This window comes from Nerophis lumbriciformis, linkage group LG05, assembly GCF_033978685.3.
Source record: "Nerophis lumbriciformis linkage group LG05, RoL_Nlum_v2.1, whole genome shotgun sequence".
NCBI classification, from domain to species: domain Eukaryota; kingdom Metazoa; phylum Chordata; class Actinopteri; order Syngnathiformes; family Syngnathidae; genus Nerophis; species Nerophis lumbriciformis.
In genome coordinates, this window is record NC_084552.2 from 31652417 (window position 1) to 31680150 (window position 27734).

The 27734-nt window shown below is 41.3% G+C and overlaps 2 protein-coding genes across 2 annotated transcripts; both read right to left on the bottom strand.

Moving 5' to 3' along the window:
- Window positions 1–28: 28 nt before the first annotated feature.
- On the bottom strand, window positions 29–15557 carry vbp1 (von Hippel-Lindau binding protein 1). Its single transcript, XM_061960874.1, has 6 exons — window positions 15400–15557; window positions 9085–9209; window positions 8946–9012; window positions 763–861; window positions 547–685; window positions 29–471 (listed from the first exon to the last, which is right to left on the bottom strand). Exons 1-6 carry the CDS (start codon window positions 15481–15483, stop codon window positions 395–397), a joined length of 591 nt encoding a protein of 196 aa, XP_061816858.1. The 5' UTR covers window positions 15484–15557; the 3' UTR covers window positions 29–394.
- A 3997-nt stretch (window positions 15558–19554) lies between these two features.
- On the bottom strand, window positions 19555–25499 carry LOC133606677 (E3 ubiquitin-protein ligase TRIM39-like). Its single transcript, XM_061960868.2, has 8 exons — window positions 25356–25499; window positions 24330–24929; window positions 22179–22274; window positions 21878–22111; window positions 21660–21807; window positions 21566–21592; window positions 21319–21494; window positions 19555–21241 (listed from the first exon to the last, which is right to left on the bottom strand). Exons 2-8 carry the CDS (start codon window positions 24924–24926, stop codon window positions 20861–20863), a joined length of 1659 nt encoding a protein of 552 aa, XP_061816852.1. The 5' UTR covers window positions 24927–24929; window positions 25356–25499; the 3' UTR covers window positions 19555–20860.
- Window positions 25500–27734: the final 2235 nt, after the last annotated feature.

Sequence of the window (27734 nt, forward strand, 5' to 3'; positions counted from 1 at the left end):
ATAAAGAAATCACACACAAAAAAATCACTTTAGTTGACTGCCTCCCTTTATCTGTTAAAATAACACAGAGTTCTTATCTGATGGCCATTGCTGTTCTTCTTCATTAATGTTTTAATTCAGGAGCACAGTGACGGACAAATAAATACAGAGAAACAAAAAGGGGAGAGGAAAGAACAAAGAATACAAACAAATTTGTATTTGTTTTTACCTGAAAATAGACTTTTAAAAAGTAAAAAAAACATTGACTGCCGTGGCTACACTAGACTTGATTCCGAATCCAAAACACAGCGCCAGTGTCCGGCCCTTGGTACGCCTCGCGGTAAGAGTGGGTTTGTTGCACTGACTGAACAGAATACCATTAGCAGGAAATGGGTCAGGAGTGATCCTATCTGGATTAAGACTTGTCTGTGGACTTTAGGAGGTTCTCCTTGCTCCTCCTCTTCACGTCCCAGTTGTAGACTCGCGCCATGTCTGAGGTGAGCGGCGGGTTAAGGGGCAACAACAAAGCAAACACACACACACAGAACCCTCAAGTTGGAAGGATACTGACTTCAGTGGTGGTGAACTGGTCTCGCAGGAAATCTAGGTCATCTTCCAGAGTCTCCAGGTTGCGAGAGGCCGTGCAGAGGTTCTTCTCCAGTAAAGCCTGAGCATCGTCAATGTCGTACTCCAGCATGACGTTGGCCTTTGAGGAGGTGGTCCACAATTTAGAATTAACAGAGTACTCTTTACTTCTAGGAATTTCACATTGAGTTGACTTACACCTAACCATAGGCAGACTTTGTCGGTGGGGGGTACTGAGGCTTTGCAGTAAACGTTGTCGGCCAACAAGAAGTGTGTCTCCATAGGATCCGTGGTCTCCTGACAAACAAAATGAAGTACAAACGCAAACTGTCACAATGGTGCGTTCCATTTGCACTGAGAAGTGGGAATTTCTGAGTTCCGAGTCGAAATTCCAACTGGAACGCCTCTGGAGGTAGTATTTCTGATTCAGAAAGTCGTAGCTTTCTCATCATCTAAAGAACATTTTAGTTAAATGTAAGTTGTGTCTAGGACCAAAGATCCTATCTACTTAAAGTTAAAGTGCCATTATGTTGCATCTATTTAAAATAATTTTGTCAATTTGTTCTGGCCTGAAATAAATTGGCCCTTTGAAACCTATCTTATGTAGACCACATTGTTTAACAGAGTTCAGTGATGCAAATGCATGTCAAGTTGATCAACACATTGTATTATTCGCCAGTGCAATAACAGTACTGAAATGAAGACTAAAAGGGCATTAATGGGAGCCTTAAAAAAAAGGAGAAAAAAAAGGAGTAACTAAATAGTTACTTTTCACAGTAACGCATTACTTTTTGGTGTAAGTAACTGAGTTACTTTTGAAATAAAGTAACTAGTAATTGTAACTAGTTACTGGTTTTCAGTAACCAACCCAACACTGCTCGTCAGTCACTGAATATGAATCGAATCACAATGGCATGCTCCAAGTTGGCTCAGGCTGGTAAAAGAAAGGTGGACAGGGAAAACCGACATTTCAAGGAAGAATGGACAGAGCAATATGTTTTCATCCTACCTACTGCAAGTACCAGACCAATGTGTCTAATATGCAACAGTACTGTTGCTCTGGTGAAAAGTGAAAATCTGAAACGTCACTATCTGAAAGAGCACCGCGAATTTGAAGAGACATTTCCTCATGATTCAGAGCTAAGAAAAAAAAGAAATCACGAGGCTGAAAAAGTCATATGAAACATCAAGCAAGATTTTTGTTTAATCTATGACACAACAACAAATAGCAATAGAGTGCTCACTCAGAGTGGCATGGGTTTTGGGTAAACACAAGAAGCCATTCTCTGATGCAGAAACAATTAAAGAATGCTTGACTGAAGTGATGGGTGCCATGTTTGAAGGCAAAGAAAAGGAGGAAATGATAGCTAAAATAAATCAAATCCCACTCTCTGATGCCACAGCTACCAGACGTACTGAAATACTGGCTGGTGATTTGTCCAAGCAGCTTTGTGATGGAATAAAAAAACGCAGAGTGCATATCCCTAGCAGTGGATGAGTCCACTGACACCACTGACAATGCTCAGTTGTTGGTGTTTGTGAGGTATTATGATGAGGAAAAGGGGGAGTTTATTGAAGATGTTTTGGGCCTGGCAAACCTCAGTGGACAAACAAGGGGAGAAGACATCTATAAAGCAATATCAGAAATGCTGAATGAAAAAGGGATAGATCTGAAGAAAGTTGTGTCCATTGCAACTGATGGAGCTCCAGCCATGTTGGGGAGAGAGAAGGGACTGGTTCCGCGTCTGAGAGAACACCACCCTGGCCTGATATCTTATCACTGCATAATCCACCAGTCTGTCCTTTGTGCAAGTCTTGGAGAAGTGTACTCAGAAATCATGACAACAATGATGAAACTCATAAACTTCTTGAGAGCATCATCTGCACTGCAGCACCGCTTGCTGCGCACATTCCTAACAGAGGTAGATGCTGCTTTTGATGATTTGCTCGTGCACAACAACATCAGATGGCTGAGCAAAGGCAGGGTCCTGGAGCGTTTTTGGGCCAATAGAGAAGAGCTGCAAGTGTTTCTGTCCCAGCAAAATAGCGCAAAAGCAAAACAGTTCCTGGAATTTCTGCAAAATGCTGGGAAAATGGAAGCTGTGGCATTTTTGGCTGATATAACCTCCCATCTCAATGACCTAAATCTCAAGCTACAGGGGAAGAAGAACACAGTGTGTGAGCTGATGTCAGAAGTCCGTGCCTTCCAGAGGAAGCTGGAGCTTTTCAAAAGTGACAAACAGGTAACTAATTTGTTATTATTATTTTCTACCACACTATTTTCTTCCACTTGATAATTCATACCTATTTTTAAGCATTGTTCCTAATATATATTTAAACTGTGTATCTACAGGAGGAACTGCTCCACTTCCCCAAACTTCTGGAACTGACTAAAGGAGAGGGAGATCATCATTGCCATTTGGAATTCTTGGAAAAACTCATTGCAAATTTCAAGACTTGCTTTGATGGCTTCATTTTGGGAAAACAAGTCCTGCTGTTCATTGAAAACCCATTCCTGATCAGAAATGTGAGTGCGTTCTCTGCAGAAGCAAAACAAGTCTTCCCATGGGCCAGAGCTGCTTCACTGCAGACTGAGCTCATTGACCTCCAAGAAAGTGTCGCACTGAAAGAGTCTCAGTGTGACGCCATCACCTTCTGGTCAAAGCTGGTCATTCCTTCCAAGTTGCCTTTGCTGCATAAGATGGCCTGTCACATCCTCACAATGTTTGGCTCAACATACAGCTGTGAGTCTGCCTTCTCTACAATGAACATTGTGAAGAACAAGTACCGCAGCAGACTGACCAATGAACACCTGGATCAGTGTCTCCGCCTGGCCATCACACCTTTTGTGCCAAAGTTCAAAGTCTTGGCTTCAACTCCAAGAACCCAATTCTCCCATTGAGCAGCTGTGTTTTACACAATGGGGATGTACTGTGCCATAGTTATATTTGCACATGAATGAGATCTGTTGAGGTCATTTGTTTACCAGGGATAGGAGGGTTGTGTTTAAAAGTATTTATTTTTTGTTAAAACGGAAAGTTTTATTTAAGTTCTTATTTATTTTTGTTTCAAAGAAAATCTTTCATGTATTTTATTGGATATTTATTTTATTTTTGTTAATTTTAAGAAAATGTTAAACTACTACCTTCCTCCTGCTACTATATAAGCTTGACCGATAATAAACGGACCCAGCCTGTTTCAAAATAACATTTGTGGACCTTCAAGATTTGTACTTGAGGATTCCTGATATACATGAACAAAATGACAGTTGTCAGCTGTTAGCATATATTACCTCAATCAGACATGGTGGAAATGTTTGTTACAAGATACTGCAGTAGTAAACAGTAGGGATGCAGTACTCTGTATAATCCTGCAAGAGACAATTTGCTTTAATAAAAAAATAAATGATTCTGACATTAATCAAGATCGGATGATATGAAAATAATTGTGATCATTATTTTTGCCATATCGCCCAGCTCTATATAATAGTAAAGATAAAATGACAGCAGAAGCCTCGCCCACTTTTCAAGTCTCACAAAGGGGCAAAGACAGAAAGTTTTATATTCAGCTTTTACTCACTACATTTCCCTACACTAGATCAGTCCGATTTCTCAAATAGTTTTGTTTTTTGTATTTTTACACCCACATGTAAAGTCCAAGTGTCCATGCGCTCTCTCTAATGTGACTAATGGTCATACGCCATGTGCCTCCCGGACGCTTATTTTCGTTTAGCGCGGATAAATGTATTGCTTTTCCCTTTGACGTCCCACTGGGCGTCTGTGGCTCTTTCTATGTAAACAGTTTAGCTCTTTAGTAGCTGATGTCAGCTGTAATATTGACACATACTGTATGAGAACTACTACATCTCGCTGATGTTAAACAGCAGACAGCCTCAAGAAATGATGTTGGATAGCGCTACGAGCATGACGCTACTACCAAAAATGTATCAGAGCGGATGCAGGCTCAAAGCAAAGAAAGACTTGCAGCAGAGAGTTTTTTCGAAGGAATTTTCGGGCAGACAGCTTTTAGTTGTAATTTTTGGAAATAACAGTAAACATTTCAAAATGCACCTGCCCTGTTTCGTAACTTAATTGAAAAAGTATGTCTGCTTATATTTGGTTACTGCTGTTTTCTAAAAAATGATGTCAAGATATCGTATCGTTAACCCAATATTGTGTATCGTATCGTCTTGTGAGCTGACCTATCATCACACTGCTAGGCGAGCGCCTATATATATTTTACAGTTTAAACAGCATTTTAATAGAGTATGAGGCCTACTGTAGGGCTAAAGCTTGGATTGTGCTTTTATGAATTTAGATTGTTAGTATCCTTCATTTTGAGTGAACAATGCCAGTTAGAGGTTTTGTAGCTCATTGTAATGTAATAATTACAAAAGTCACTTTTATTGCAAATGATCTGAAATCAGAAAATAAGTCAACCTCAAGCTAGCGGGAGGGTTTGCAGGCTATGGAGCGGGCTGGTGTAATACAGCAGCGCCTCCATACAGTGGCATATACAGTGGGTATGGAAAGTATTCAGACACCTTTAAAAGTTTCACTCATTTTCATTGCAGACATTTGCTAAAATCACAAAAGTTAATTTTATTTCTCAATGTATACTCAGCACCCCATCTTGACAGAAAAAAATAAATGTAGAAATGTATTGAAAATTTAAAAAATCCCAGGTACATAAGTATTCAAACTCTATGCTCAATACTTTGTTGATGCACCTTTGGCAGAAATTATATATGATGAATATGATGCCACAATCTTGGCACTCTTATCTTTGGGCAGTTTCGCCGATTCCTCTTTGCAGCACCTCACAAGTTCCAGCAGTTTGGATGGGAAGCGTTGGTTTTAATCCAAGATGTCTGTACGTTGCTGCAGTTTTTTATTTTTAATAAGTTTGCAAAAATGCCTACATTTGTTTTTTCTCTGTTAAGATGGGGTGCTGAGCGTACATTAACGAGAAATAGAATGACATTTTTTGATTTTAGCAAATGGCTGCAATGAAACAAATAGCGAAAAATTTAAAGGGGTCTGAATACTTTCCGTACCCACTATATTGTGTCAAAAATTTATATTTTTGGGGAGTTTCAATTAGTCCTGTTTATTTGCTATTATAAGCAATAGCTGGGATCTACTGTACACTCCACCATTTACATTGACATGAGGGCTTTAACGATAAATGGTAATAATGATAACTGCGATAAAACTTCGGTTAGTATTAACGTTTTAAATGAAAATTATCAAAAAAACATTATCAAAGAACCCTTTTTTTGACAAACTCCCGGACTGACTGGCAACAGCTCGCCAAGTTAAATGCTAACAGGAGACATTAACGTCTTCACTCATTAAGAAACAACATACCTCAACCTAAACTTATGTAAACACATTGCTGTCTGAGCAACTCAGCTACTCAATTGTACACATTGAACCTACAAGATGTGCTAAAAAGCGTCATCGTTCTATATGAGAAAATGAGGAAAAAGGTGTTTTAACGATGCATTCAAGGACCACTGAACAGCATAGGACACAACCATGCCCGCCACAAATAATAGATTTTAAAGCGCTACAGTGCAAACCAATATTTAAAACAATACAAGCTTAGCCATTAAATCAGATAAAACACTTGGCAACCCTTAATTGGCCCTAGTGTGTGAATGTGAGTGTGAATGTTGTCTTCTATCTGTGTTGGCCTAGAGATGTCCGATATTATCGGCCGATAAATGCTTTAAAATGTAATATCGGAAATTATCGGTATCGTTTTTTTATTATCGGTATCAGTTTTTTTATTATCGGTATCAGTTTTTTTTTGTTTTTGTTTTTTTAAGTAAATCAACATAAAAAACACAAGATACACTTACAATTAGTACACTAACCCCCAAAAAAACCCTCCCCCTCATTCACACAAAAGGGTTGTTTTTTTCTGTTATTAATATTCTGGTTCCTACATTATATATCAATATATATCAATACAGTCTGCAAGGGATACAGTCCGTAAGCACACATGATTGTGCGTGCTGCTGGTCCACTAATAGTACTAACCTTTAACAGTTACTTTTACTCATTTTCATTAATTACTAGTTTCTATGTAACTGTTTTTATATTGTTTTACTTTCTTTTTTATTCAAGAAAATGTTTTTAATTGATTTATCTTATTTTATTGTATTAATTTTTAAAAAAAGGACCTTATCTTCACCATACTTGGTTGTCCAAATTAGGCATAATAATGTGTTAATTCCACGACTGTATATACAGCCGTATCGGTTGATATCGGTATCGGTAATTAAGAGTTGGACAATATCGGAATATCGGATATCGGCAAAAAGCCATTATCGGACATCCCTACAATTAACATTTACCGGTAAATACATCTTAAAGTGTACTTATCAATATACAACAATAAAAGCTTAGCCATTAAAACAGAACTAAAATATTATCAGTTAAGCATAAAAAACACAAAATATGCAAAGTAGTGGGTTTTATATAACAGTGTCTATATATTTGTTTTTAGTTTTTTAAATAACTGTCGAGTTTGTGTGTAAAAGTACTTTTTGAGCACATTCAACAATTCTGTGAGAATAATGATAACTGTGATCATTTTGGTCGGGATAACTGTGATATTCAATTTTCATATTATTACATCCCTAATTGACTCCATGGACAATTGATCTGTATTTTATATAGCACTTTACTATACCTGAAACAATACCCAAAACGCTTTACATGTCGTTGTGGCTTGTGCAGCCCTTTGAGACACTGGTGATTTAGGGCTGTATAAGTAAACTTTGATTGATTGATTGATACATCATATGTCACATTCACCCATTCCCACACAATCACACGCTGATGGAGGAAGCTACCATGCAAGGCACTAACCACGACCCATCATGAGCAAGGTGAGTGAAGTGTTTTGCCCAAGGACACAACAGCGGTGACTAGGATCAGTGTTGGCGCTAGTAATTTTCAAAATGGGGTCCCAGGGACCCCATCAAGTCATAAAAATGGGATCTCACAGTACATTTTTGGAGTCCCACTTTTTTGTAAGCGTTTTAAAAACAAATGATAAATGTATGCATTATCCTGTTATATCTCACATTTTATATTGTGTTTTGGAAAAATGTTGTCAAAGGTTAATTCATAAAAAAAATAATACAAAAGAAAACAAATGTTTATGCATATGTAAATTTATTCAGTTATAAACATTCCTTCATTTTCTTCTTTCCTTCATGGATCTAAACTTTACCGCTGCCAGTAGTTTTTCTATATTTTCATTTAATAAGTTGTAGGTGTATTTATTTCAGTATAAAAGTGTAAAAAGTTTTTTGCCTCGGTCAGGAAATGATGATAATGGTGTGCCAGGGCATACATGCATATGACACATTTAATTGATTATTCTCACCTGTATGTAGATCATCAGTCATTTAAAAACCGCCACATCTACACATTCATCGCAAATAATGCCAACAAACTTGGGATTTGGCAAGTTAGTTTCAATGTCATTTAATACAGTGGCACTCTAGCATTTTTCAACTATGGCTTGGTGATGGCCATAAGTCGTGTGTTCCTCTTTCAGAATGACAATATGTGGGGTGACTGACATGTGTAAGTGAGAGGGCAAGTTAGGAGATGGAGCGCTAGCATGTTCTGGAGTGTTAATTGCATGGTGGATGTCCGGTTGGCTTTGTGGAAAACTTAAATACAGAGTTGTAACAAATCAAAGGCCTCGTCTTTCCCCGTGCTCCTTGACCACGGTCTGGGAGCAGACAAGCAGGAAAGGTGTAACATGATGTTTCTTGGTGCCTGGTGAAACTGGATCTTTGAAAATCAAAGTGGCTCCTGAAGCCACTTTTCATTGAAGTTTAGCTTCTTGGGTTTATTGCTCACCATGACGAAAACAATCACACGCGGGAGACCTAATACCAGAAAAGCAGCATTTGTGATCGATAAAATTTTGGCAAATCAAAATTTAAGAAAAAGAACCGGTAAGTTCATTACTTTGAAGTCGACCAATAACTAATAATTTGACCCGGAAAATATAAACAAAACAAAACACCGGCGGAAAGCGATAATCGATAAACAAAAAAACAAGCAAACAGGGCGGTAAAAAAAAAAAATGCATCCAGAAGACGCACGGTCTTCCGGAAATTTGCGTCCTTTCTGATATCAATGCATAAAAAGACACAAAAAGTGCGTTAACGCCAACACTGTAGGATGATGGAAGCTGGATTTAAACACTCCACTCGACCATCGGAGCAACGCCGCCCCACAAGTCTCCAATCAAAACAACATGCATCCATGCACAGATGTTCCAATGGAGATTCGAAGAGACGTGCAAACAAATAGACGATCAATGCACACAAAAAAAGCCTAACAAACCTTTTTCTTCTGCATGTGCCTCAGGATCTCTAGCGTCTGTTTTATTTGCGGGATCTGGCTTTTTAATCTGGAAGCCAACAGAGAAAAAAAGGTTTAACTAAAACAATCTCAATGGGTAAATCTGTGGACTGTAGCTTACCGGAGTTTCTTCTGCGATAGGTTAAGCTCCATGTACTTGTACTTCTGGTATTGCTCATCCAGCTTCCTTAAAGCCGCGTCCGCAGTCTCGTTGCCTGGCTTCTTCATGAAAGAGTCCACATCCTCCTGTCCCACAAAAGAGAGAAATGCGCACCGAAACCAGTGAGAGGACAAACAAATCACATACAAATAATATGATGGCCTCCTTTTCAATGAATGACTGTTTGGGTGATAATGCAGGGTCTCTGCAGGTTTCAACAAGCCAAACTTAAGACTTTTTTAAGACCATATTGAATACAATTTAAGGCCCATTTCACATTGATACAGGCAAAAAAAGTACAAAAGACTTGAGGAAAATTGGAGATAGATAAACTGGGACCCCAGGTACCTTGACTGGACCCGCTCGCCTTCCCAAAAACGCTTGATTCAGGCCCTTAACTTTGGAGATGAGATCTCTCGATGTAATCGGCTAATCTAAATCGCGCTACGTATGCCGTCTTGTCTTTTCCACACTTAAACGTTTTTACCATCTCTGAATCCGGGAACATAATCTGGAACCGCTCATCAATGTTCTCGTTGTCAGTATATGACTGGTGCTTAGTTACCGTGTGAAAAGTCAATAGCACCTCCGCTTTTAGTGTCGGCGTAGACCCAAACACTGTCCAGAGGTCAACTGGAGTTGCAGCAGACTGGGACGCGCTGGACCTCGATGATCCGGCTCCTGATGTGGAGCAACAGTGGCTGATTGACGTGTTTGCTGCTGGCATTTTATGACCGCTTTGTGCTTTTACGATTTGCAACGGGATTCCAATGTTCCAAGTTTTGAAGTTTTCTTGCACAAAGTGCGGTGTGGTTCATATGGTTTCCCTCCACCGGCTTCAACCATGCACTACACTGTTCGTCCTGAAACCACAAATCCTTAAACGTGCACTTACCAATGCATGCAAGTACTGTAATTCGGTTCTGTTTAAAGTTTTCTTCGCTGCTATGCTAACTAAGCTGTCAACACACAGCTGTGCGCGCACAGCAATAGCTGGTGGTGTTCGATAAATTTTGGTATCCTGGAGCATTCAAAGTTCCTTTCACTGTAACTAAGGGGCCAAGCCTAACTCCGGAAACACAACCCCACACCATAATTCCTCCTCCACCAAATTTCACACTCAGCACAATGCAGTCCGAAATGTACCGTTCTCTCGGCAACCTCTAAACCCAGACTCGTCCATCAGATTGTCAAATGGAAAAGCGTGATTCATCACTCCAGAGAAGGCGTCTCCACTGCTCTAGAGTCCAGTGGCGACGTGCTTTACACCACTGCATCCGACGCTTTGCATTGGACTTGATGTATGGCTTAGAGGCAGCTGGCTCAGCCATGGAAACCCATTCCATGAAGCTCTCTGTATACTGTACGTGGGCTAATTGGAAGGTCACATGAAGTGTGGAGCTCTGTAGCAACTCTTTGCACTATATGCTTTTGCATCCGTGGACCCCTCTCTGTCAGTTTACGTGGCCTACCACTTTGTGGCTGAGTTGCTGTTGTTCCCAAACTCTTCCATTTTCTTATAATAAAGCCCACAGTTGACTTTGGAATATCAAAGAGCGAAGAAATTTCACGACTGGATTTGTTGCACAGGTGGCCTTGTGGTTAGAGTGTCCGCCCTGAGATCGGTGAGTTCAAACCCCGGCCAAGTCATAACAAAGACTGTAAAAATGTGACCCATTACCTCCCTGCTTGGCACTCAGCATCAAGGGTTGGAATTGGGGGTTAAATCACCAAAAATGATTCCTGGGCGCCACCACCGCTGCTGCTCACTGCTCTCCTCACCTCCCAGGGCTTGATCAAGGGGATGGGTCAAATGCAGAGGACACATTTCACCACACCTAGTGTGTGTGTGTGACAATCATTGGTACTTTAACTTTAACTTAACTTTAACTATGATAGTTCCACGCTGGAAATCACTGAGCTCCTGAGAGTGGCCCATTCTTTCACAAATGTTTGTAGAAAGTCTCCGTGCCTAAGTGCTTGATTTTATACACCTGTGGTCAGGCCAAGTGATTAGGACACCTAATTCTGATCACTTGGATGGGTGGCCAAATACTTACGGCAATATAGTTTTTTTGATTGGTTGAGAAGTTTATTGACGTCTTAAAGAATTTAAATCATGTAATGCTATAAAAAGGCAAATGGATGGCACAAAAAGCCAAAAGGCTTTTTTCCATTGTGGTCCATTAAATATTCATCACATTTGATACATTCAATAATAAAAGCTATACAACCTGTAACATGTATATAAAAAATTACGTTAAAAAATTGATAAATTATGTACATATACACAGTATACATGTCAGGTGAATTGAAAAATATATACAAAAAATGGAGGGGGGGGGTATATACACTATGTACATGACACTATGTATATGACTATGCACATGTTGACTCCAAGAGAAGTATGCTTGCAAGTTCCAAAATGATTGGAAACAAGAATTTCAGTTCATCCAGGACAGCTCGAAGGGGAAGGAGTATGCTGCCTGCAAATTTTGTAGATCAGACTTCTCCATTGAACACAGTGGCCGAATGGATATAGTCACTCGTGAACGGTCAGAGAAGCACAAGGCGGCGGCAACGCAGCACCGGTCACAGCCCAGTATTATGGGCCACCTTGCTAAATGGAGATCCGAGGGTGTAACATATGCAGAGACAAAGATGGCTATGCTGATAGCTGCGAGCAACATCCCGTTCTCATTTGCGGATGTTTTCAACAAATCTGTGAAGGATACGTTCCCGGATTCAGAGATCGCTCGCCAGTAATCAAATAGCAGAACAAAGGCTGCTCAAATAGTGAAAGGTAAGTGTTTTTTTTAAAGTAAGCAGCAAGTACAGTACAGTTAATAGAACAACTGTGTTTTCATTATGGTGTACTGTACTATATATATATATACATCCCCCATGGTTCTGTTTTCAGGAAGTACGGTATTGCATTTCATTTTTGAGACACAAACACGACACAGAACAAACCAAAAGTAGTGAAACAAAAATTAATATTATCAACAGTATCAATACTAGTTACAATTTCAACATAGCAGTGATTAAAAATCCCTCATTGACATTATCATTAGACATTTATAAAAAATAAAAACAATGAACAATAGTGTCACAGTGGCTTACACTTGCATCGCATCTCATAAGCTTAACACACTGTGTCCAATATTTTCACAAAGATAAAATAAGTCATATTTTTGGTTCATTTAATAGATAAAACAAATTTAAATTATTGCAATCAGTTGATAAAATTGTCCTTTACAATTATAAAAGCGTTTTACAAAAATCTACTACTCTGCTTGCATGTCAGCAGACTGGGGTAGATCCTGCTGAAATCCTATGTATTGAATGTAGGGCTGCAACAACTAATCGATTAAATCGATTAAAATCGATTATAAAAATAGTTGCCGATTAATTTACTCATCGATTCATTGGATCTATGCTATGCGCATGCACAGAGGCTACGTTTTTTTTGGTTTTTTTTTAACCTTTATTAATAAACTGCAACATTTACAAACAGCTGAGAAACATTAATCAAAATAATAGGTGTGTAACGGTACGTGTATTTGTATCCAACCGTTGCGGTACGGGGGTTTCGTTTCGGTGCGGAAGTGTACCGAACGAGTTTCCACACGGACATATTAAGTAGCGTACTGCACGTTGTGTAAACAATACTCAAAATGCCGGACATTTGAGGCATTTATGAAACTCCGCCCTGACAGCTCCGCAAAAGAGGACATGTCCGGTGAAAAGAGGACGCATGGTCAGTCTATCCTAGCCCGTTAGCTGCTAGCAAAAGAGGACTAGCAGCGATCGATTTCACCGGACGTGAAACCGGGCTAGGTCCTGACCATACGTCCTCTTTTCACCGGACATGTCCTCTTTTGCGGGGCTGTCGGGCGGTGTTTCTTAAATGCCTGAAATGTCCGGCATTTTGAGTTAGGGTTGCGTGTATTTTCAATGTACGTTCAGGGTTAAGGTTAAAAACACAACAAATTGTGCGTGCAGCAGCATTCGTGAGGGACGTGCAGGGACAGAGAAAGTGAGAGAGTTGTGATAAACGCGCATGCGTCGTCAGGCTCTGCTTTTTATCGATACATTTATCAGATAAATGTTTTTATTATCTATAGCAGGGGTGTCAAAAGTGTGCATTTTTGTAACATTTTCCTTTATTTATTTGGCAAGTTGAAAGAACATGGCGCCAGTATGCTGTTTTTTTTCAATAAAATACTGGAAAGGATAGAAATGTCGCTTGTCTCTTTTATCCGATTATTAATCAATTAATCAAAGTAATAATTGACAGATTAATCGATTATTAAATGAATCGTTAGTTGCAGCCCCAATTGAATGAATAGAGAATTGTTTTAAATCGGGGAAAAAATTGTTTTTGAATCGAGAATCGTGTTGAATTGAAAAAAAAAAATCGATATTGAATCGAATCGTGGGACACCCAAAGATTCACAGCCCTACTAATAAGGTCAATAGATTTTTAAAGGGGAACATTATCACCAGACCTATGTAAGCATCAATATATACCTTGATGTTGCAGAAAAAAGACCATATATTTTTTTTAACCGATTTCCGAACTCTAAATGGGTGAATTTTGGCGAATTAAACGCCTTTCTAATATTCGCTCTCGGAGCGATGACATCACAACGTGACGTCACATCGGGAAGCAATCCGCCATTTTCTCAAAACACCGAGTCAAATCAGCTCTGTTATTTTCCGTTTTTTCGACTGTTTTCCGTACCTTGGAGACATTATGCCTCGTCGGTGTGTTGTCGGAGGGTGTAACAACACGAACAGGGACGGATTCAAGTTGCACCAGTGGCCCAAAGATGCGAAAGTGGCAAGAAATTGGACGTTTGTTCCGTACACTTTACCGACGAAAGCTATGCTACGACAGAGATGGCAAGAATGTGTGGATATCCTGCGACACTCAAAGCAGATGCATTTCCAACGATAAAGTCAAAGAAATCTGCCGCCAGACCCCCATTGAATCTGCAGGAGTGTGTGAGCAATTCAGGGACAAAGGACCTCGGTAGCACGGCAAGCAATGGCGGCAGTTTGTTCCCGCAGACGAGCGAGCTAAACCCCCTGGATGTCTTGGCTCACACCGTCCCTTATGCCACCGAAGATGATCAAGAGAAGAATATCGACCCTAGCTTCCCTGGCCTGCTGACATGAGGGTATGTCTACAGAATATATTAATTGATGAAAATTGGGCTGTCCGCACTCTCAAAGTGCATGTTGTTGCCAAATGTATTTCATATGCTGTAAACCTAGTTCATAGTTGTTAGTTTCCTTTAATGCCAAACAAACAAACACATACCAATCGTTGGTTAGAAGGCGATCGCCAAATTCGTCCTCGCTTTCTCCCGTGTCGATGGCTGTCGTGTCGTTTTCGTCGTTTTCGCTTGCATACGGTTCAAACCGATATGGCTCAATAGCTTCAGTTTCTTCTTCAATTTCGTTTTCGCTACCTGCCTCCACACTACAACCATCCGTTTCAATACATGCGTAATCTGTTGAATCGCTTAAGCCGCTGAAATCCGAGCTAATGTCTCTATATCTTGCTGTTCTTTCCGCCATGTTTGTTTGTATTCACTGTGACGTCACAGGAAAATGGACGGGTGTTTATAACGATGGTTAAAATCAGGCACTTTGAAGCTTTTTTTAGGGATATTGCGTGATGGGTAAAATTTTGAAAAAAACTTCGAAAAATATAATAAGCCACTGGGAACTGATTTTTAATGGTTTTAACCATTCTGAAATTGTGATAATGTTCCCCTTTAAGACCTTTCAAAAATGGTTTTAAGACTTTTTATGAGATTTTAGGAGAACTTTAGACATTTTAAAAAAGGCCTTAAAATCAAATGATTGTATTTAAGACCCCGCCAATACCCTGTAATGAGATCACTGCCTGCAGTTGCAAAGTGGACAGTTAAAATAACACAGTTGGAAACATGGTAAGAAAGAGAGAGCTCCTCCTGCTCATTAAACACCACTGAACCAAACCTAAGTGATATATTAAACTCGGAACAATGACGGCTCCTACCTACTCTTTTAGGAAAGAAAGCCCAAACCTTAGAAGAAGCTCGAACAAGACAAAAGGTCCATACTTGGAACTGTTCGGCTTTCACACACTTTTAGTGAGCAAGCTAACTTAGTGCTAGCACCATGCTCACAGACGCTGACTTGCGAGCACCGAGACGAGTCACTTCCCGAAGAAAGAGTGTCAGGACATGATACACGCACGACGACGAAGGGCCCACGTACCACGAACACCGCCTCGGGAATACCGAGATGCTTTTTCTTGGTCGCCTGCACGGCATTGCTGTTGTCTATGGTGGCCGCCATCATGGGGAGAGGCTGCTTCTTTCTTCCTCGCCTTGCTTGTAAGAAGGCAGCTTCAAGAGGTGGGGTAAGGAAGGACTTCCTCTAGTGGCTTTAGACTGTAATGACCTGAGTGCAGCCATGTAGTAAAATTGATTGATTGATTGATTGAAAATTTTATTAGTGTGTACAGTGTTCAAAAACTCCTTTGTCCCACACGCCATTAGACTGTACAACTCCTCTCTGGGAGGGAGGGGGGTTACTAGGATGACAGGGGATGCAAAACAATAACAGTGCATATATATTATATTTTTATTCTCATTGTTGCTTTTTTATTTTTATTCTATTGTAATATTTTTCTATTTTGTTTCCATTTATACCCCCATTATTTACTTTTTACTTTTTACAATTTTGTACACTGCTGCTGGAATTTAAATTTTCCGGAGGGAACTCTCCTGAAGGAATCAATAAAGTACTATCTATCTATCTATCTATCCATCTATCTATCTATCTATCTATCTATCTATCTATCTATCTATCTATCTATCTATCTATCTATCTATCTATCTATCTATCTATCTATCTATCTATCTATCTATCTATCTACAGCTCCACTAATGGACATTGGAGTGTCACTTTCAAAGGCAATGTGGAATGCGCTCCCAACAGGTATAAAAGAAAGGGCATCTCTATCCTCCTTCAAAACCGCAATAAAAGTACACCTCCAGGCAACTTCAACCCTAAACTAACACCCTCCCCGGATTGTTGTTAATCAAATGTAAATAATCAAATGTAGATACTTTTTCTCATGCCTTCTGATTTCTCTCTCTCTCTCTATGTCCACTACTTGCTGTACATATCCTACCAAGTCAGACCTACACTGTTTCAATATCCATTTCTCTGTTCTCAATTGTTGATGACTGATGAAAACAACCAAACCTAACCCCCCACCCCCCTCCACACCCCGGATTGTAAATAATGTAAATAATTCAATAATTCAACTTGATTAACTTGTGTGATGACTGTATTATGATGATAGTATATATCTGATAGTATATATATGTGCAACCGTGCATATATATTTACTTTTTTTGTCCTGTCCAGCTTCTCAGGCAAATCATATTGTTGATGTAGATGCCCATATCGGCTGTACAAATGTACAAGTGTGGGATACTTCTCTTGTTGCCTTATTTGTATTTGACTTTATTAAATGTATTTATATTATCATTTGGGGCAGCCGGGCCGGAGCAGGAGGGGATGGAAAGAGAAAAAAAAGGAAGACAGAGGGGGAAATTGTGGGGACAAGAGGGGGATTAGACAGAGAGACAAAAACAACAACAGCAAACAGAATAATAACAACAACAGCAGCAGCAACAACAACAACAACAATAAGTGACGTGCGGTGAGGTTGATGGCTGGTGAGGCACTGACTTCATCACAGTCAGATTTACAAACATATGAACCCGAAAGAGTATCTTATTCACCATTTGATTGGCAGCAGTTAACGGGTTATGTTTTAAAATCTCATACCAGCATTCTTCCCTGCTTGGCACTCAGCATCAAGGGTTGGAATTGGGGGTTCAATCACCAAAAATGATTCCCGGGCGCGGCGCCGCTGCTGCCCACTGCTCCCCTCACCTCCCAGGGGGTGATCAAGGGGATGGGTCAAATGCAGAGGACACATTTCACCACACCTAGTGTGTGTGACAATCATTGGTACTTTAACTAAACTTTAACTTTACACATACAAACTGTAGCACACAAAAAAGCACATTTAATAAATAAAGAAACGTTATTATGGTCTTACCTTTACTTATAAATGAAGTCCATGCGCCGCTCCTTTTGAACAAAAGCATCGATAACTTGTTAATAGAAGTCTTCCTTATCTTTCTTCAGTTTTAAAAGTCTCTCTGTCTCGATGGAGATCTTCCTTTAAGTATTACCTCCTGCTTCGATTGAAAGTCCAGTTTAGAAAACTGTTTTATTTTAGATATGTAATCCTCCATGTTAATAGTCCAGGCAAGAGGAAAAAATAAATGATCGCTGCTAACTGTTGCTGCTTGTTGTCACTTCTTCTGCAGCCGAGTAGTCAAGAATGATCTCTGGAATCACTAGCGCCCTCTACCACCAGGAGGCGGGATTACTGCGAGCCTCACACAGTGTGTCTTCGCAGCAGTTTTATGATTGCTCAGCACAAGAAATATGTTACACACATACAGTTGTTGACAAAATACACTGTACATTATATACCTCAGCTAACTAAACTATGGAAATGTATAATATAATTCATATAGCAATACGGGGTTAGCCGAGTCATTGCGCAATCCATGGCGAGGCTCAACTCAGTGACGTGCCTCAACTGGCTGCTGACTCACCGCAAGTCTCTTCTCAGTATTTGAACGGCAAATGTGAAAATTCAGCGATTTTGAATAAAGATAATCTAAAACTGGTGAAGTTAAATGGATAATAACTTTATAGAATAATCACTGGATACATATAACAATTTAATTTTTTTTTTTTTTTTTTTACATTTTTTTCTTTCCATGATGGCACGTGAGGCCCGCCTCACCTGCCTCCCCTGACTGCACGTCACTGACAACAATAGAGCAACATCAGCAAATACGATGTGTACAAATATGATGGTAAAAGTGTATATCGTTTTTCAAATCACCTGACATGTGTATTAGTACACAATTTATCAATTTTTTGAACATAATTTTTTATATACATGTTACAGGTTACATATCTTTTATTATTGAATGTATCAAATGTGATGAATATTTTAATGGACCACAATGGAAACAAGTCTTTTGGCTTTTTGTGCCATCCATTTGCCTTTTTAAAACATTACATGGATTCAATTCTTTAAGATGTCAATAAACTTCTCAATCAATCAATCAAAAAGCAGTAGTGACCATGTTATGAAAATGTATTGCACTTTAAAACGTTTTTTTTTTTTTTTTTTATTGTTTTGCATCCCCTGTCATTTTAGTACCCCCTACCCCCCAGAGAGGAGTTGTACATTCTGATGGCGTGTGGGACAAAGGAGTTTTTTAGTCTATTATTCCGGCACTTAGGATGAAGCAGTCTAGCACTGGACAGGCTACAGAAGTGTTCAAACCAAAAACTCAACAACAGACACATAGGACACACCAGACATTTCTATCAGGATTTAAACTCAAGGCCTGGGGTCAAGGCCAGATCTGGTCCGCCACATCATTGCCTGGAAATAATATATAATAATGTATTCATTATTTTCCATTTTGACAGAAAAATAAATAAATGTACTGTTTGCATTTACATATCTTTTAAACTTTAATAATATCTAATAATGCAATATGCATTAAATGATCATACAGTCCGATAAAGCAGCACGGTACTGCAGGGGTTAGTGCATGTGCCTCACAATACGAAGGTCCTGGGTTCGATCCCTGGGCTGTGGCGTTTGCAGGTTCTCCCCGTGACTGCGTGGGTTCCCTCCGGGTACTCCGGCTTCCTCCCCCTTTCAAAGACATGCATCTGGGGATAGGTTGATTGGCAACATTAAATTGGCCCTAGTGTGTGAATGTGAGTGTGAATGTTGTCTGTCTATCTGTATTGGCCCTGTGATGAGGTGGCGACTTGTCCAGGGTGTACACCGCCTTCCGCTTGAATGCAGCTGAGAAAGGCTCCAGCACCCCCCTACCCTGAGAGGGACAAGCGGTACAAAATGGATTGATGGACAGTCCCATAAAAACATTGTGTTAAAATAAAATGATGTACTGTATGTAAATATCTGCTTGACTTATGAATTCAAAGCAGGCTATTCATCAAATTGTGGAAGATCTAATGGCCTGGAATCAACAGAAGTAGCGATAATGCGCCACGTAGAATGCCAACTTAAACCATGCAGAGGAAGAATTGTTTCTTCACTCTTTTCCTGATAGAATTCAACAATGGAGGTATGTATTTATCAGTTTGTATGAAGATCCAGTACAGTTTGGAAGTATTATACACAGGTATATTTAACAGTCATCAACATTCATGTGACGACCGGGGCGCATGGTGATGCGGAGTTTCGTTCTCCCAGGATGCAACGGACTTGGGACACAGCGTGAAGGTAAAAGAAATGATTTATTTACGGAATAAATCAGAAGGAACAAAGAAAAGGGTGCTCATAGCACATAAGGTAAAAACTAAGGATGGCTAGCGTGGGAGCTAGCGAGTAACAGAGCCTAGCGTGGAAGCTAGCAGGTACAGAGCAAGAACAAAAGTCGTCTACTGTTGCAAAAAGCAAACTAGGAAGCAAGACCGAATGACAGGGAAGGCAGGCTTAAATAATAATGTCAGTGATGACAAACAGGTGCGCGTCGGGAACACACGCGGCAGGTGAAAATAATAAGCAGCCATGGCAACAAACTCAGGTGTACAAAACAGGCACTCAAGGAGTCCAAAACTAACAAAAAACACAAGTACCTTGAAAACGTAAACAAAAATATGATCTGGGCAGCGGATCATAACAATTCATTTCTTTATGCACATTTTTATTGAGTGACAAACCAAAGGAATGTGTTGTGTATTTATGACTGTTTGAGCATCTTTTTCAGTTTCAATCAATTTACAATTCACACAGATTTTATACTAGAATTATGGTGTTTGCCATTCATTTTGATTGGTTATTTGCAAAGTATGAAAGAGGGCTAACAATTTTTACAAACACACTTTAGCACACAACTTTAGGAGTTAAGCTTTGTTTATGCTTCTGTGTAGTCACCATGTCTTGACATTGATGCTTTGGTGAACATTTCAATGTTCAAAGTCATTACACTTAAGCGTTGTCACGTGGGGGTCGCAGCTCGCTGCGGGGTTGTTCTTCCATCGCAAGAGACGGCTCCGGACGACAACGTGAAGGTAGGCTAGGATTTACATAAATCACGCACTACCACAAACATAAACAATACAACAACAAAAAATGCAAGCTTGCCTAAAACACAAGTGAAGCTAATCTTTAGCAGAAGCTAGGGCATGGACAGGGAAACTTACTTGGTCAGAGCAAGACATAAACCGGTGTGACATAAAGACAACGAAGGCAGAACGAGTGACTGGCAAAGGCAACTTAAATAATGCCTCTGATTAGTGCCCGGGAAGCAGGTGAGCGGTCGAGCACTAATCAGAGACAGGTGAACACAATGAGTGACCATGACAACCAAAACAAAACAAGGAAGTGAACAACCAGGAACTAAAAAGCGTCCAAAAAAACAAACATAACTAAACTAAACATGATCCGGACCACGGATCATGGCAAGCGTATGCTGTACACTTCTGTGTCAAGGCACCATGTTTTAGGCAGGGAATTCAATTTTGAATCAGACTAACTCAGTGATGTGGGGATGGTGTGAATGGTGGATCAAAAACTTGTTCCTGGTCAAAGAGCCTCTTTTTGGTGACCCAGCGTCGTGATGATCAGCGGCGCCATGTTCCTCCCATCGTCACAAATTCCTGGGCTAAAAAATGGGAAAACTCTCTCCAAGAACACACACCCAGTAAAGGTGTAAATGTGAGACCGAGTATCCACGTCGAAGAAAGACACAGTCCCCTCTTCATAATCGGTGAACACACCGACAGTCTGTGGTTTCGAATTAAGGGTCAGAAGGACTGATGGTGAATCAAGAGCACGGTACTCGACCCCGTCCCTCAGACGCACCGTCCAAAAGCCGGTCTCTGGCTTGGAGGTGATTTGGCCCTTCCTGTTGACCGATTCTTTGACCACGCCCATGTCCCAAAAGGTCTTGTTTCCCACAGCCACCTAATTGAAACAGAGGATGTAATAAAGACAAAGAACATGCAACATTTGTGTTGATTTGGATCACTTAAGGTTTTGACCTGGTAGTAGAACCTTCCAGAAAAGAAGCCTTTTTTGGCCACAACGCAGATAACTGGATCAAAGCGCTGAGGTTTGTCGGGCACGACGTGCAGCAGCTCGGCACGGCCCACCTGCTTGCCATCAGCCGACAGATAAATGTTGGGATGGGCGGTGTCCGGGTCTAGCTCCACGTTCACTGTTGGAACCAGACGCTTCAATAATCCCAACAACAATCACGCAAGAAGATCACAGTGGCAACAGGTTTACCTGCGTAACTCTGCATTCTCTTCATCTCTGTCAGGGCATGAACAAACATTGATGAGCTTTAGAGTTGATGTTAAAATATACAAGGCCAACTCACCATCTGTTTTCACCGTCTGCAGCTCGCTGCTCAATGCGGCTTCTAGCTGGGACAGCGAGAATCTCGCTGTCCCCAAGCAGATCTCAGGGTGCACACTAATCTCCGCCCACTCTCTGGTGGGTGGAGGCGATGTCAGCGAGGCAAACCTCTGTCCGACATTAACACACAGAGAGGTCACGTCACACTGTATGTGACATGCAAAATATTTTGACACCAACCTGGAGGAGGTGCAGGTAGTCCGCTGAGTCGATCAGCTTTGCCAGCTCTGCATTCTTCTCTTGGAGCTTAACCATCTCCTGTTGAAGCTCCCCTATGAGAATGTCAGCCCTTTGCTCGTTTGCCCTCTGCCTCTCATCGATCTTGATGGCGACCTCTGCCCGTTTATCTTCGGCCAAGCCAATCAGAAATGCAAAGAGTTGCTCGTTCTTTGTCTTCTCCTCTTCTGCGCTGATCTGGACAGGGATGACAAGATGAAGCCGCCCCAGGACAGCACATTTTCTTAATAAAATTAGGACCCACTTTGCTCAGTTTGAGATTATTCTGGATTTCCTCCACTTTGTTCTGTCGCTCCTGAGTCATCTGATCAAAATATGCCTCCAACTTCTTAATCTGGACCTAAAACAGTAACAAACCAAAACATTTATTAAAGCGGTGTTCACACATTGCCGGTTTAGAGGGCAGTCCATGGTGGTTCTCAAACCACGTGGACCAGGTCCCAACGATGGTGGAAAGCCTTTAAACGCGGTTTGACTACTTTTTGTTTTGAGCACAGCGCCAACGTAGTTTGCAATGCAGTTTGCATCGCAATTTGCAACGCAGTTTGCATCGCAGTTTGCAACACAGTTTTGTGAGGTGATAACGCAGATCTCCCTGAAAGACAGCGGAGTCCATCACAACAAGGTGCATATTTTAGAGACATGGATTATTTTGCACAAGATATTGCCATGCTCATCTGCTGCTGGATGCAAGATGCACATATCTTAGCTCTTTGCAGGTGAAGAAGCTCAACTTGAGGAAGAAGAAGAGCGAAAACTGCAGCGACGAGGAGAAGTGTTACTTGATGTTGCTGCAGGACGATGATAATGACGAAATGAAAGAAGGAACTGCTAGTTGAGGCTGTGGCTGCTACAAAGACCCTCGTATGGTCAATATAAACGCTTGTTGGCAACACTAAGTAATGAAGATGTGGGTAACTTCAGAAATTGTACTTTTTATAAGAGCATCTTAAAAATGAGTGATTTATCAACATCCAATGCCTGGCTGCAGCTTCCACCCTCTACTCCACATCAACCACAGTGCCACCATGTAGCTCCTTGATGAGACCGTGATGCCCTTGTGTTTAACTCCGCCGCTTCCATGTAGTTACCGTGTACACTTTGTGAAGGTCCAAGAGGAAAATGTGTCTGACAGTCTATGGCGGATCTTGCTGTGCAAACACGGACCCTGTTGTTCCTTACACCGTGAAAGGGGTTTTGAACACGGTCCACTGTTATTTTCCGTTTTTTCGACCTTGGAGACATCATGCCTCGTCGGTGTGTTGTTGGAGGGTGTAACAACACGAACAGGGACGGATTCAAGTTGCACCAGTGGCCCAAAGATGCGAAAGTGGCAAGAAATTGGTCGTTTGTTCCGCACACTTTACCGACGAAAGCTATGCTACGACAGAGATGGCAAGAATGTGTGGATATCCTGCGACACTCAAAGCAGATGCATTTCCAACTGGACTGGACAGATCAGCTTTCAGGAAAAGAGAACGGATGAGGGTATGACTACAGAATATATTAATTGATGAAAACTGGGCTGTCTGCACTCTCAAAGTGCATGTTGTTGCCAAATGTATTTCATATGCTGTAAACCTAGTTCATAGTTGTTAGTTTCCTTTAATGCCAAACAAACACATACCAATCGTTGGTTAGAAGGCGATCGCCGAATTCGTCCTCGCTTTCTCCCGTGTCGCTGGCTGTCGTGTCGTTTTCGTCGGTTTCGCTTGCATACGGTTCAAATCGATATGGCTCAATAGCTTCAGTTTCTTCTTCAATTTCGTTTTCGCTACCTGCCTCCACACTACAACCATCCGTTTCAATACATGCGTAATCTGTTGAATCGCTTAAGCCGCTGAAATCCGAGTCTGAATCCGAGCTAATGTCGCTATACCTTGCTGTTCTATGCGCCATGTTTGTTTGTATTGGCATCACTGTGTGACGTCACAGGAAAATGGACGGGTGTATATAACGATGGTTAAAATCAGGCACTTTGAAGCTTTTTTTAGGGATATTGCGTGATGGGTAAAATTTTGAAAAAAACTTCGAAAAATAAAATAAGCCACTGGGAACTGATTTTTAATGGTTTGAACCCTACTGAAATTGTGATAATGTTCCCCTTTAAGGTTCGTGGGAGATTACTGACGGACGACCAGGGTTTTGGCGGTGTTTGGTGGAGCACTGCAAATTGCCTAACCGCCATTAATCGCAATTTAAACCAGCGATGTGTGAATGGCCCTTTGGTATGTATTATTATATTATATATGTATCACAAAGGGACCAAAGTATTGTGTGTTAACATTTAACAGGATTCCTCCAATCCTTGCTTTGTGCACTGGGAACAGAAAAAGACCACCATTGTCCAAAATAACTTGACAAACACAAGAATTAAGATTAAGAATGGCTTTACCTTCCTTTTCTCGCCTTCCTCCTCGATCTGAACAACCTGGTGACCCTTGTGCTCAGTCTCGGCGCAGAACTGGCACACACTTTGCTGCTCGTCCCGACAGAACATCTCCAGGAGTTTATTGTGTTTATTGCACAGAAGATCCTGCAAGTCGGCGGCCGGCGCCATCAGCCTGTGCACACTTAATGTGGCGACCCTACGGTGGGGCTCCAGATGAGCGTGGCAGTACGAAGTGAGACACACCAAGCAGGAGTTGATCGCAGGCACCCACAGGGAGGCAACAGCGCACACGTCGCAAGTCACCTCACCGTCTTCAGCGGTGCATGACAGCGAAGATGAAGAGGAGGAGCCGATGAATGTCATTTTCCTGAAGGTGTCGGCCAGCTCCTTAAAGGCGGCATTGATGCTGATTTCAGGTCGGTCGGCAAATGCCTTGTCACAGGCGGGGCAGCGGCACACGTTGCTGTTGTCCCAAATGTGCTGGAGGCAAGCTTGGCAGAAGTTGTGCCCACAAGGTGTGGTAACCGGGTCAGTTAGCACCTGTTTGCACACGGGACACTCCAACTGCTTTTCGGCCCGTGTGTCACAATGGGAGGTCATTTTCTGCAGTGTAACAAAAAGAAAGAACAAAGTTGCCTCTTCTTTTTGAATTAATTTGTCTATCATTTGTACTTGTTTGACACCTTTAACTTTGTACACTTATGTCAATGTGGACTGCACTCTGAACGTTCCTTTTGTTTTCTTAAACACTTGACACACCTGTACTACAGCACATTCCTCACAAACAACATCTTACTTTGTTAGTCAGTTTGCCCTTGATAAAACTAATCAAGAAGTGTCTTTATTTACGGCCACACAGCCTGCTGGGAAACAAAACAATGACCTTACTTGCTAATATGAAAAAAAAGCTCTGTACAGATTCCATTTTGTTGTATTTTGCCCTCGTAAGAGTTTGTCAAGTTGTTATAACAACACAGAAAAAGCATCATTAAGTAAAGAGCATGCTTAGGGGATTTAATTGGCACTTACTGCCAGGGTCTTGTGCACGCGTCCGTCCGTTGTGGTGGCGTCAGATTCTGGTGGCACTCTTAGATGTCACACTTCCTGTCCCTGTTGGAAATGAGGCGTGTCCTCAAGGTTCAAGGGTTGACTCACTTAAGCACTGACGAAAAAGAATGCTGCAAATCTGCAGGGCGCCGTGCATGTACAGCAGCACAATAAAAGGTGTTTGCTCATTGCTGTCATGAGGCCTCCTACCCATGTCACATGATTTCACATGACAAGGTGGTGGTTCCACTTCACAATCATGTAACTTTTTTTGGTGACACTTCTAAAAAATATACTTGTTAGAATGTTAAAGCAAATATTCAAAAGCACATTTGTCTAAACTTTATTTAATCAAGCGCGCACACACACACACACACACACACACACACACACACACACACACACACACACACACGCAGCTCCATCTGCGGCCTTCGCTCTGCCTGACTTTGTTTTGGAAGCACCAATGCGTGGTTTGGTACGTCTAACGGGTGTATAGGAGGCACACTTTCTAGTCCCCTAATACAGTGTTTTTCAACCACTGCCGCGGCACACTAGTGTGCCTTGAGATACAGTCTGGTGTGCCGTGGGACATTATGTAAATTCACCTAATTGGGTTAAAAGTTGGTACATTTTAAGTCTACTTTATACTTCTTTTTGTGCCCTTGTGTGCGCGATCCTTTTCATCCTTATCCTTTCCATCCTTTGTAACTGAGCTACTGTGTGGAAAATGTTCCCTTGTAAATCATTAAAGTTTGTCTAAGTCTAAGTCTAAAAATCTTTTTTGCAAACCAGTAATTATAATTCGCAAATAATGTGCCGTTGTTGAGTGTCTGTGCTGTCTAGAGCTCGGCAGAGTAACCATGTAATACTCTTCCATATCAGTAGGTGGCAGCAGGTAGCTAATTGCTCTTTAGATGTCAGGAACATGGTTTGACATGATCACAATATGCAGACGACAGTGGGAAGCAGTGTGCAGGTAAAAAGGTATCTAATGCTTAAACCAAAAATAAACAAAAGGCAAGTGCCGCTAAGAAAAGGCATTGAAGCTTAGGGATGGCTATGCAAAACGAAGCTAAAACTGAACTGGCTGCAAAGTAAACAAAAACAGAATGCTGGACGACAGCAAAGACTTACAGCGTGTGGAGCAGCAGACGGCGTACACAAAGTACATCCGTACATGACGTGACAATCAACAACAAAATAGGAGCGCAAGACAAGAACTAAAACACTACACACAGGAAAACACCAAAAAACTCCAAATAAGTCACGGTGTGATGTGACAGATTGTGACAGTACACCTACTTTGAGACAAGAGGTATTGTGATGCATGGTTGGTTATGGTTTGAATTCATATCCAACAATTGGTAGAACAACTTTATATTGTCAATATCGGCTGCTGAGTTTCATATTTTTATGTTTTCTGCTGGTGGTGTGCCTCGAGATTTTTTCAATGAAAAAAATGTGCCTTGGCTCAGAAAAGGTTGAAAAATACTGCCCTAAGATGTGTGTCAATATGAGTGGCCACCTGAGCACTGCACTGTTTGGTTGTGGGTTGCACAGTGGGCGTGGCATTTACAATATACTGCGGTGCGGTGGTGGATTATGATTGCAGGTTGAGCTGGTAGAAGAAAACTCGTCTTCTACGTTATTATTGCTCATTATACTGTCTTTTCTATCAGTGTGTGCACAACTACTATTACAGGGGAGTAATGAACATTTAATAAAGTGACAATCTTCAACAATAATAATCCTACAACACCCCGTTTAAAGACAGCCATTGACGCACGTTCAATCATTTCATTAACAATCAGTGAAAACAATAAAACTGTAACGGTACAGTGGGAGAAGGAGACGGCACAGAGGCAGGGACATTGTTAGCTTGCAGCGTGTTTATTAGTATATATAAATTAAGTGTGTGACTAGTCCTAATGTATATAGTGTGACTATGTGTAGCGATTATATGTGGAGTGTTACCGAGTGGTGGTGAAGGTGCGTGTTGAGATCGGTGCGGAAGTCCAGAAAGGGCAAGGCAGGCTCGGAAGGTCCGGGGACAGGCAGGTGGTCAGGGGCTGGAGCGAGGCGTTGTTGTCCGGGGGCAGGCATGAGGTTGAGATCCGAGAAGGCAGCAGGAAATCCAGAGGGGATCCGGGGAGATGAGACACACGGCTCGAAACCAGGGGATGACGAAGGGCTGCGTATTGTTACAATCTGCTACGTTCCGGCACTGGATCGCAGGATGCGCTGGCTTATGAAGGCAGGGGTCTCATCAGCATCAGGTGTGTTGATTGTAGAGTGAGAGCAGCGGAGTCGCGGCTGCTGCAGGAGAGGAACGCCCGGGGGCATGTCCCGAGGCGCGTT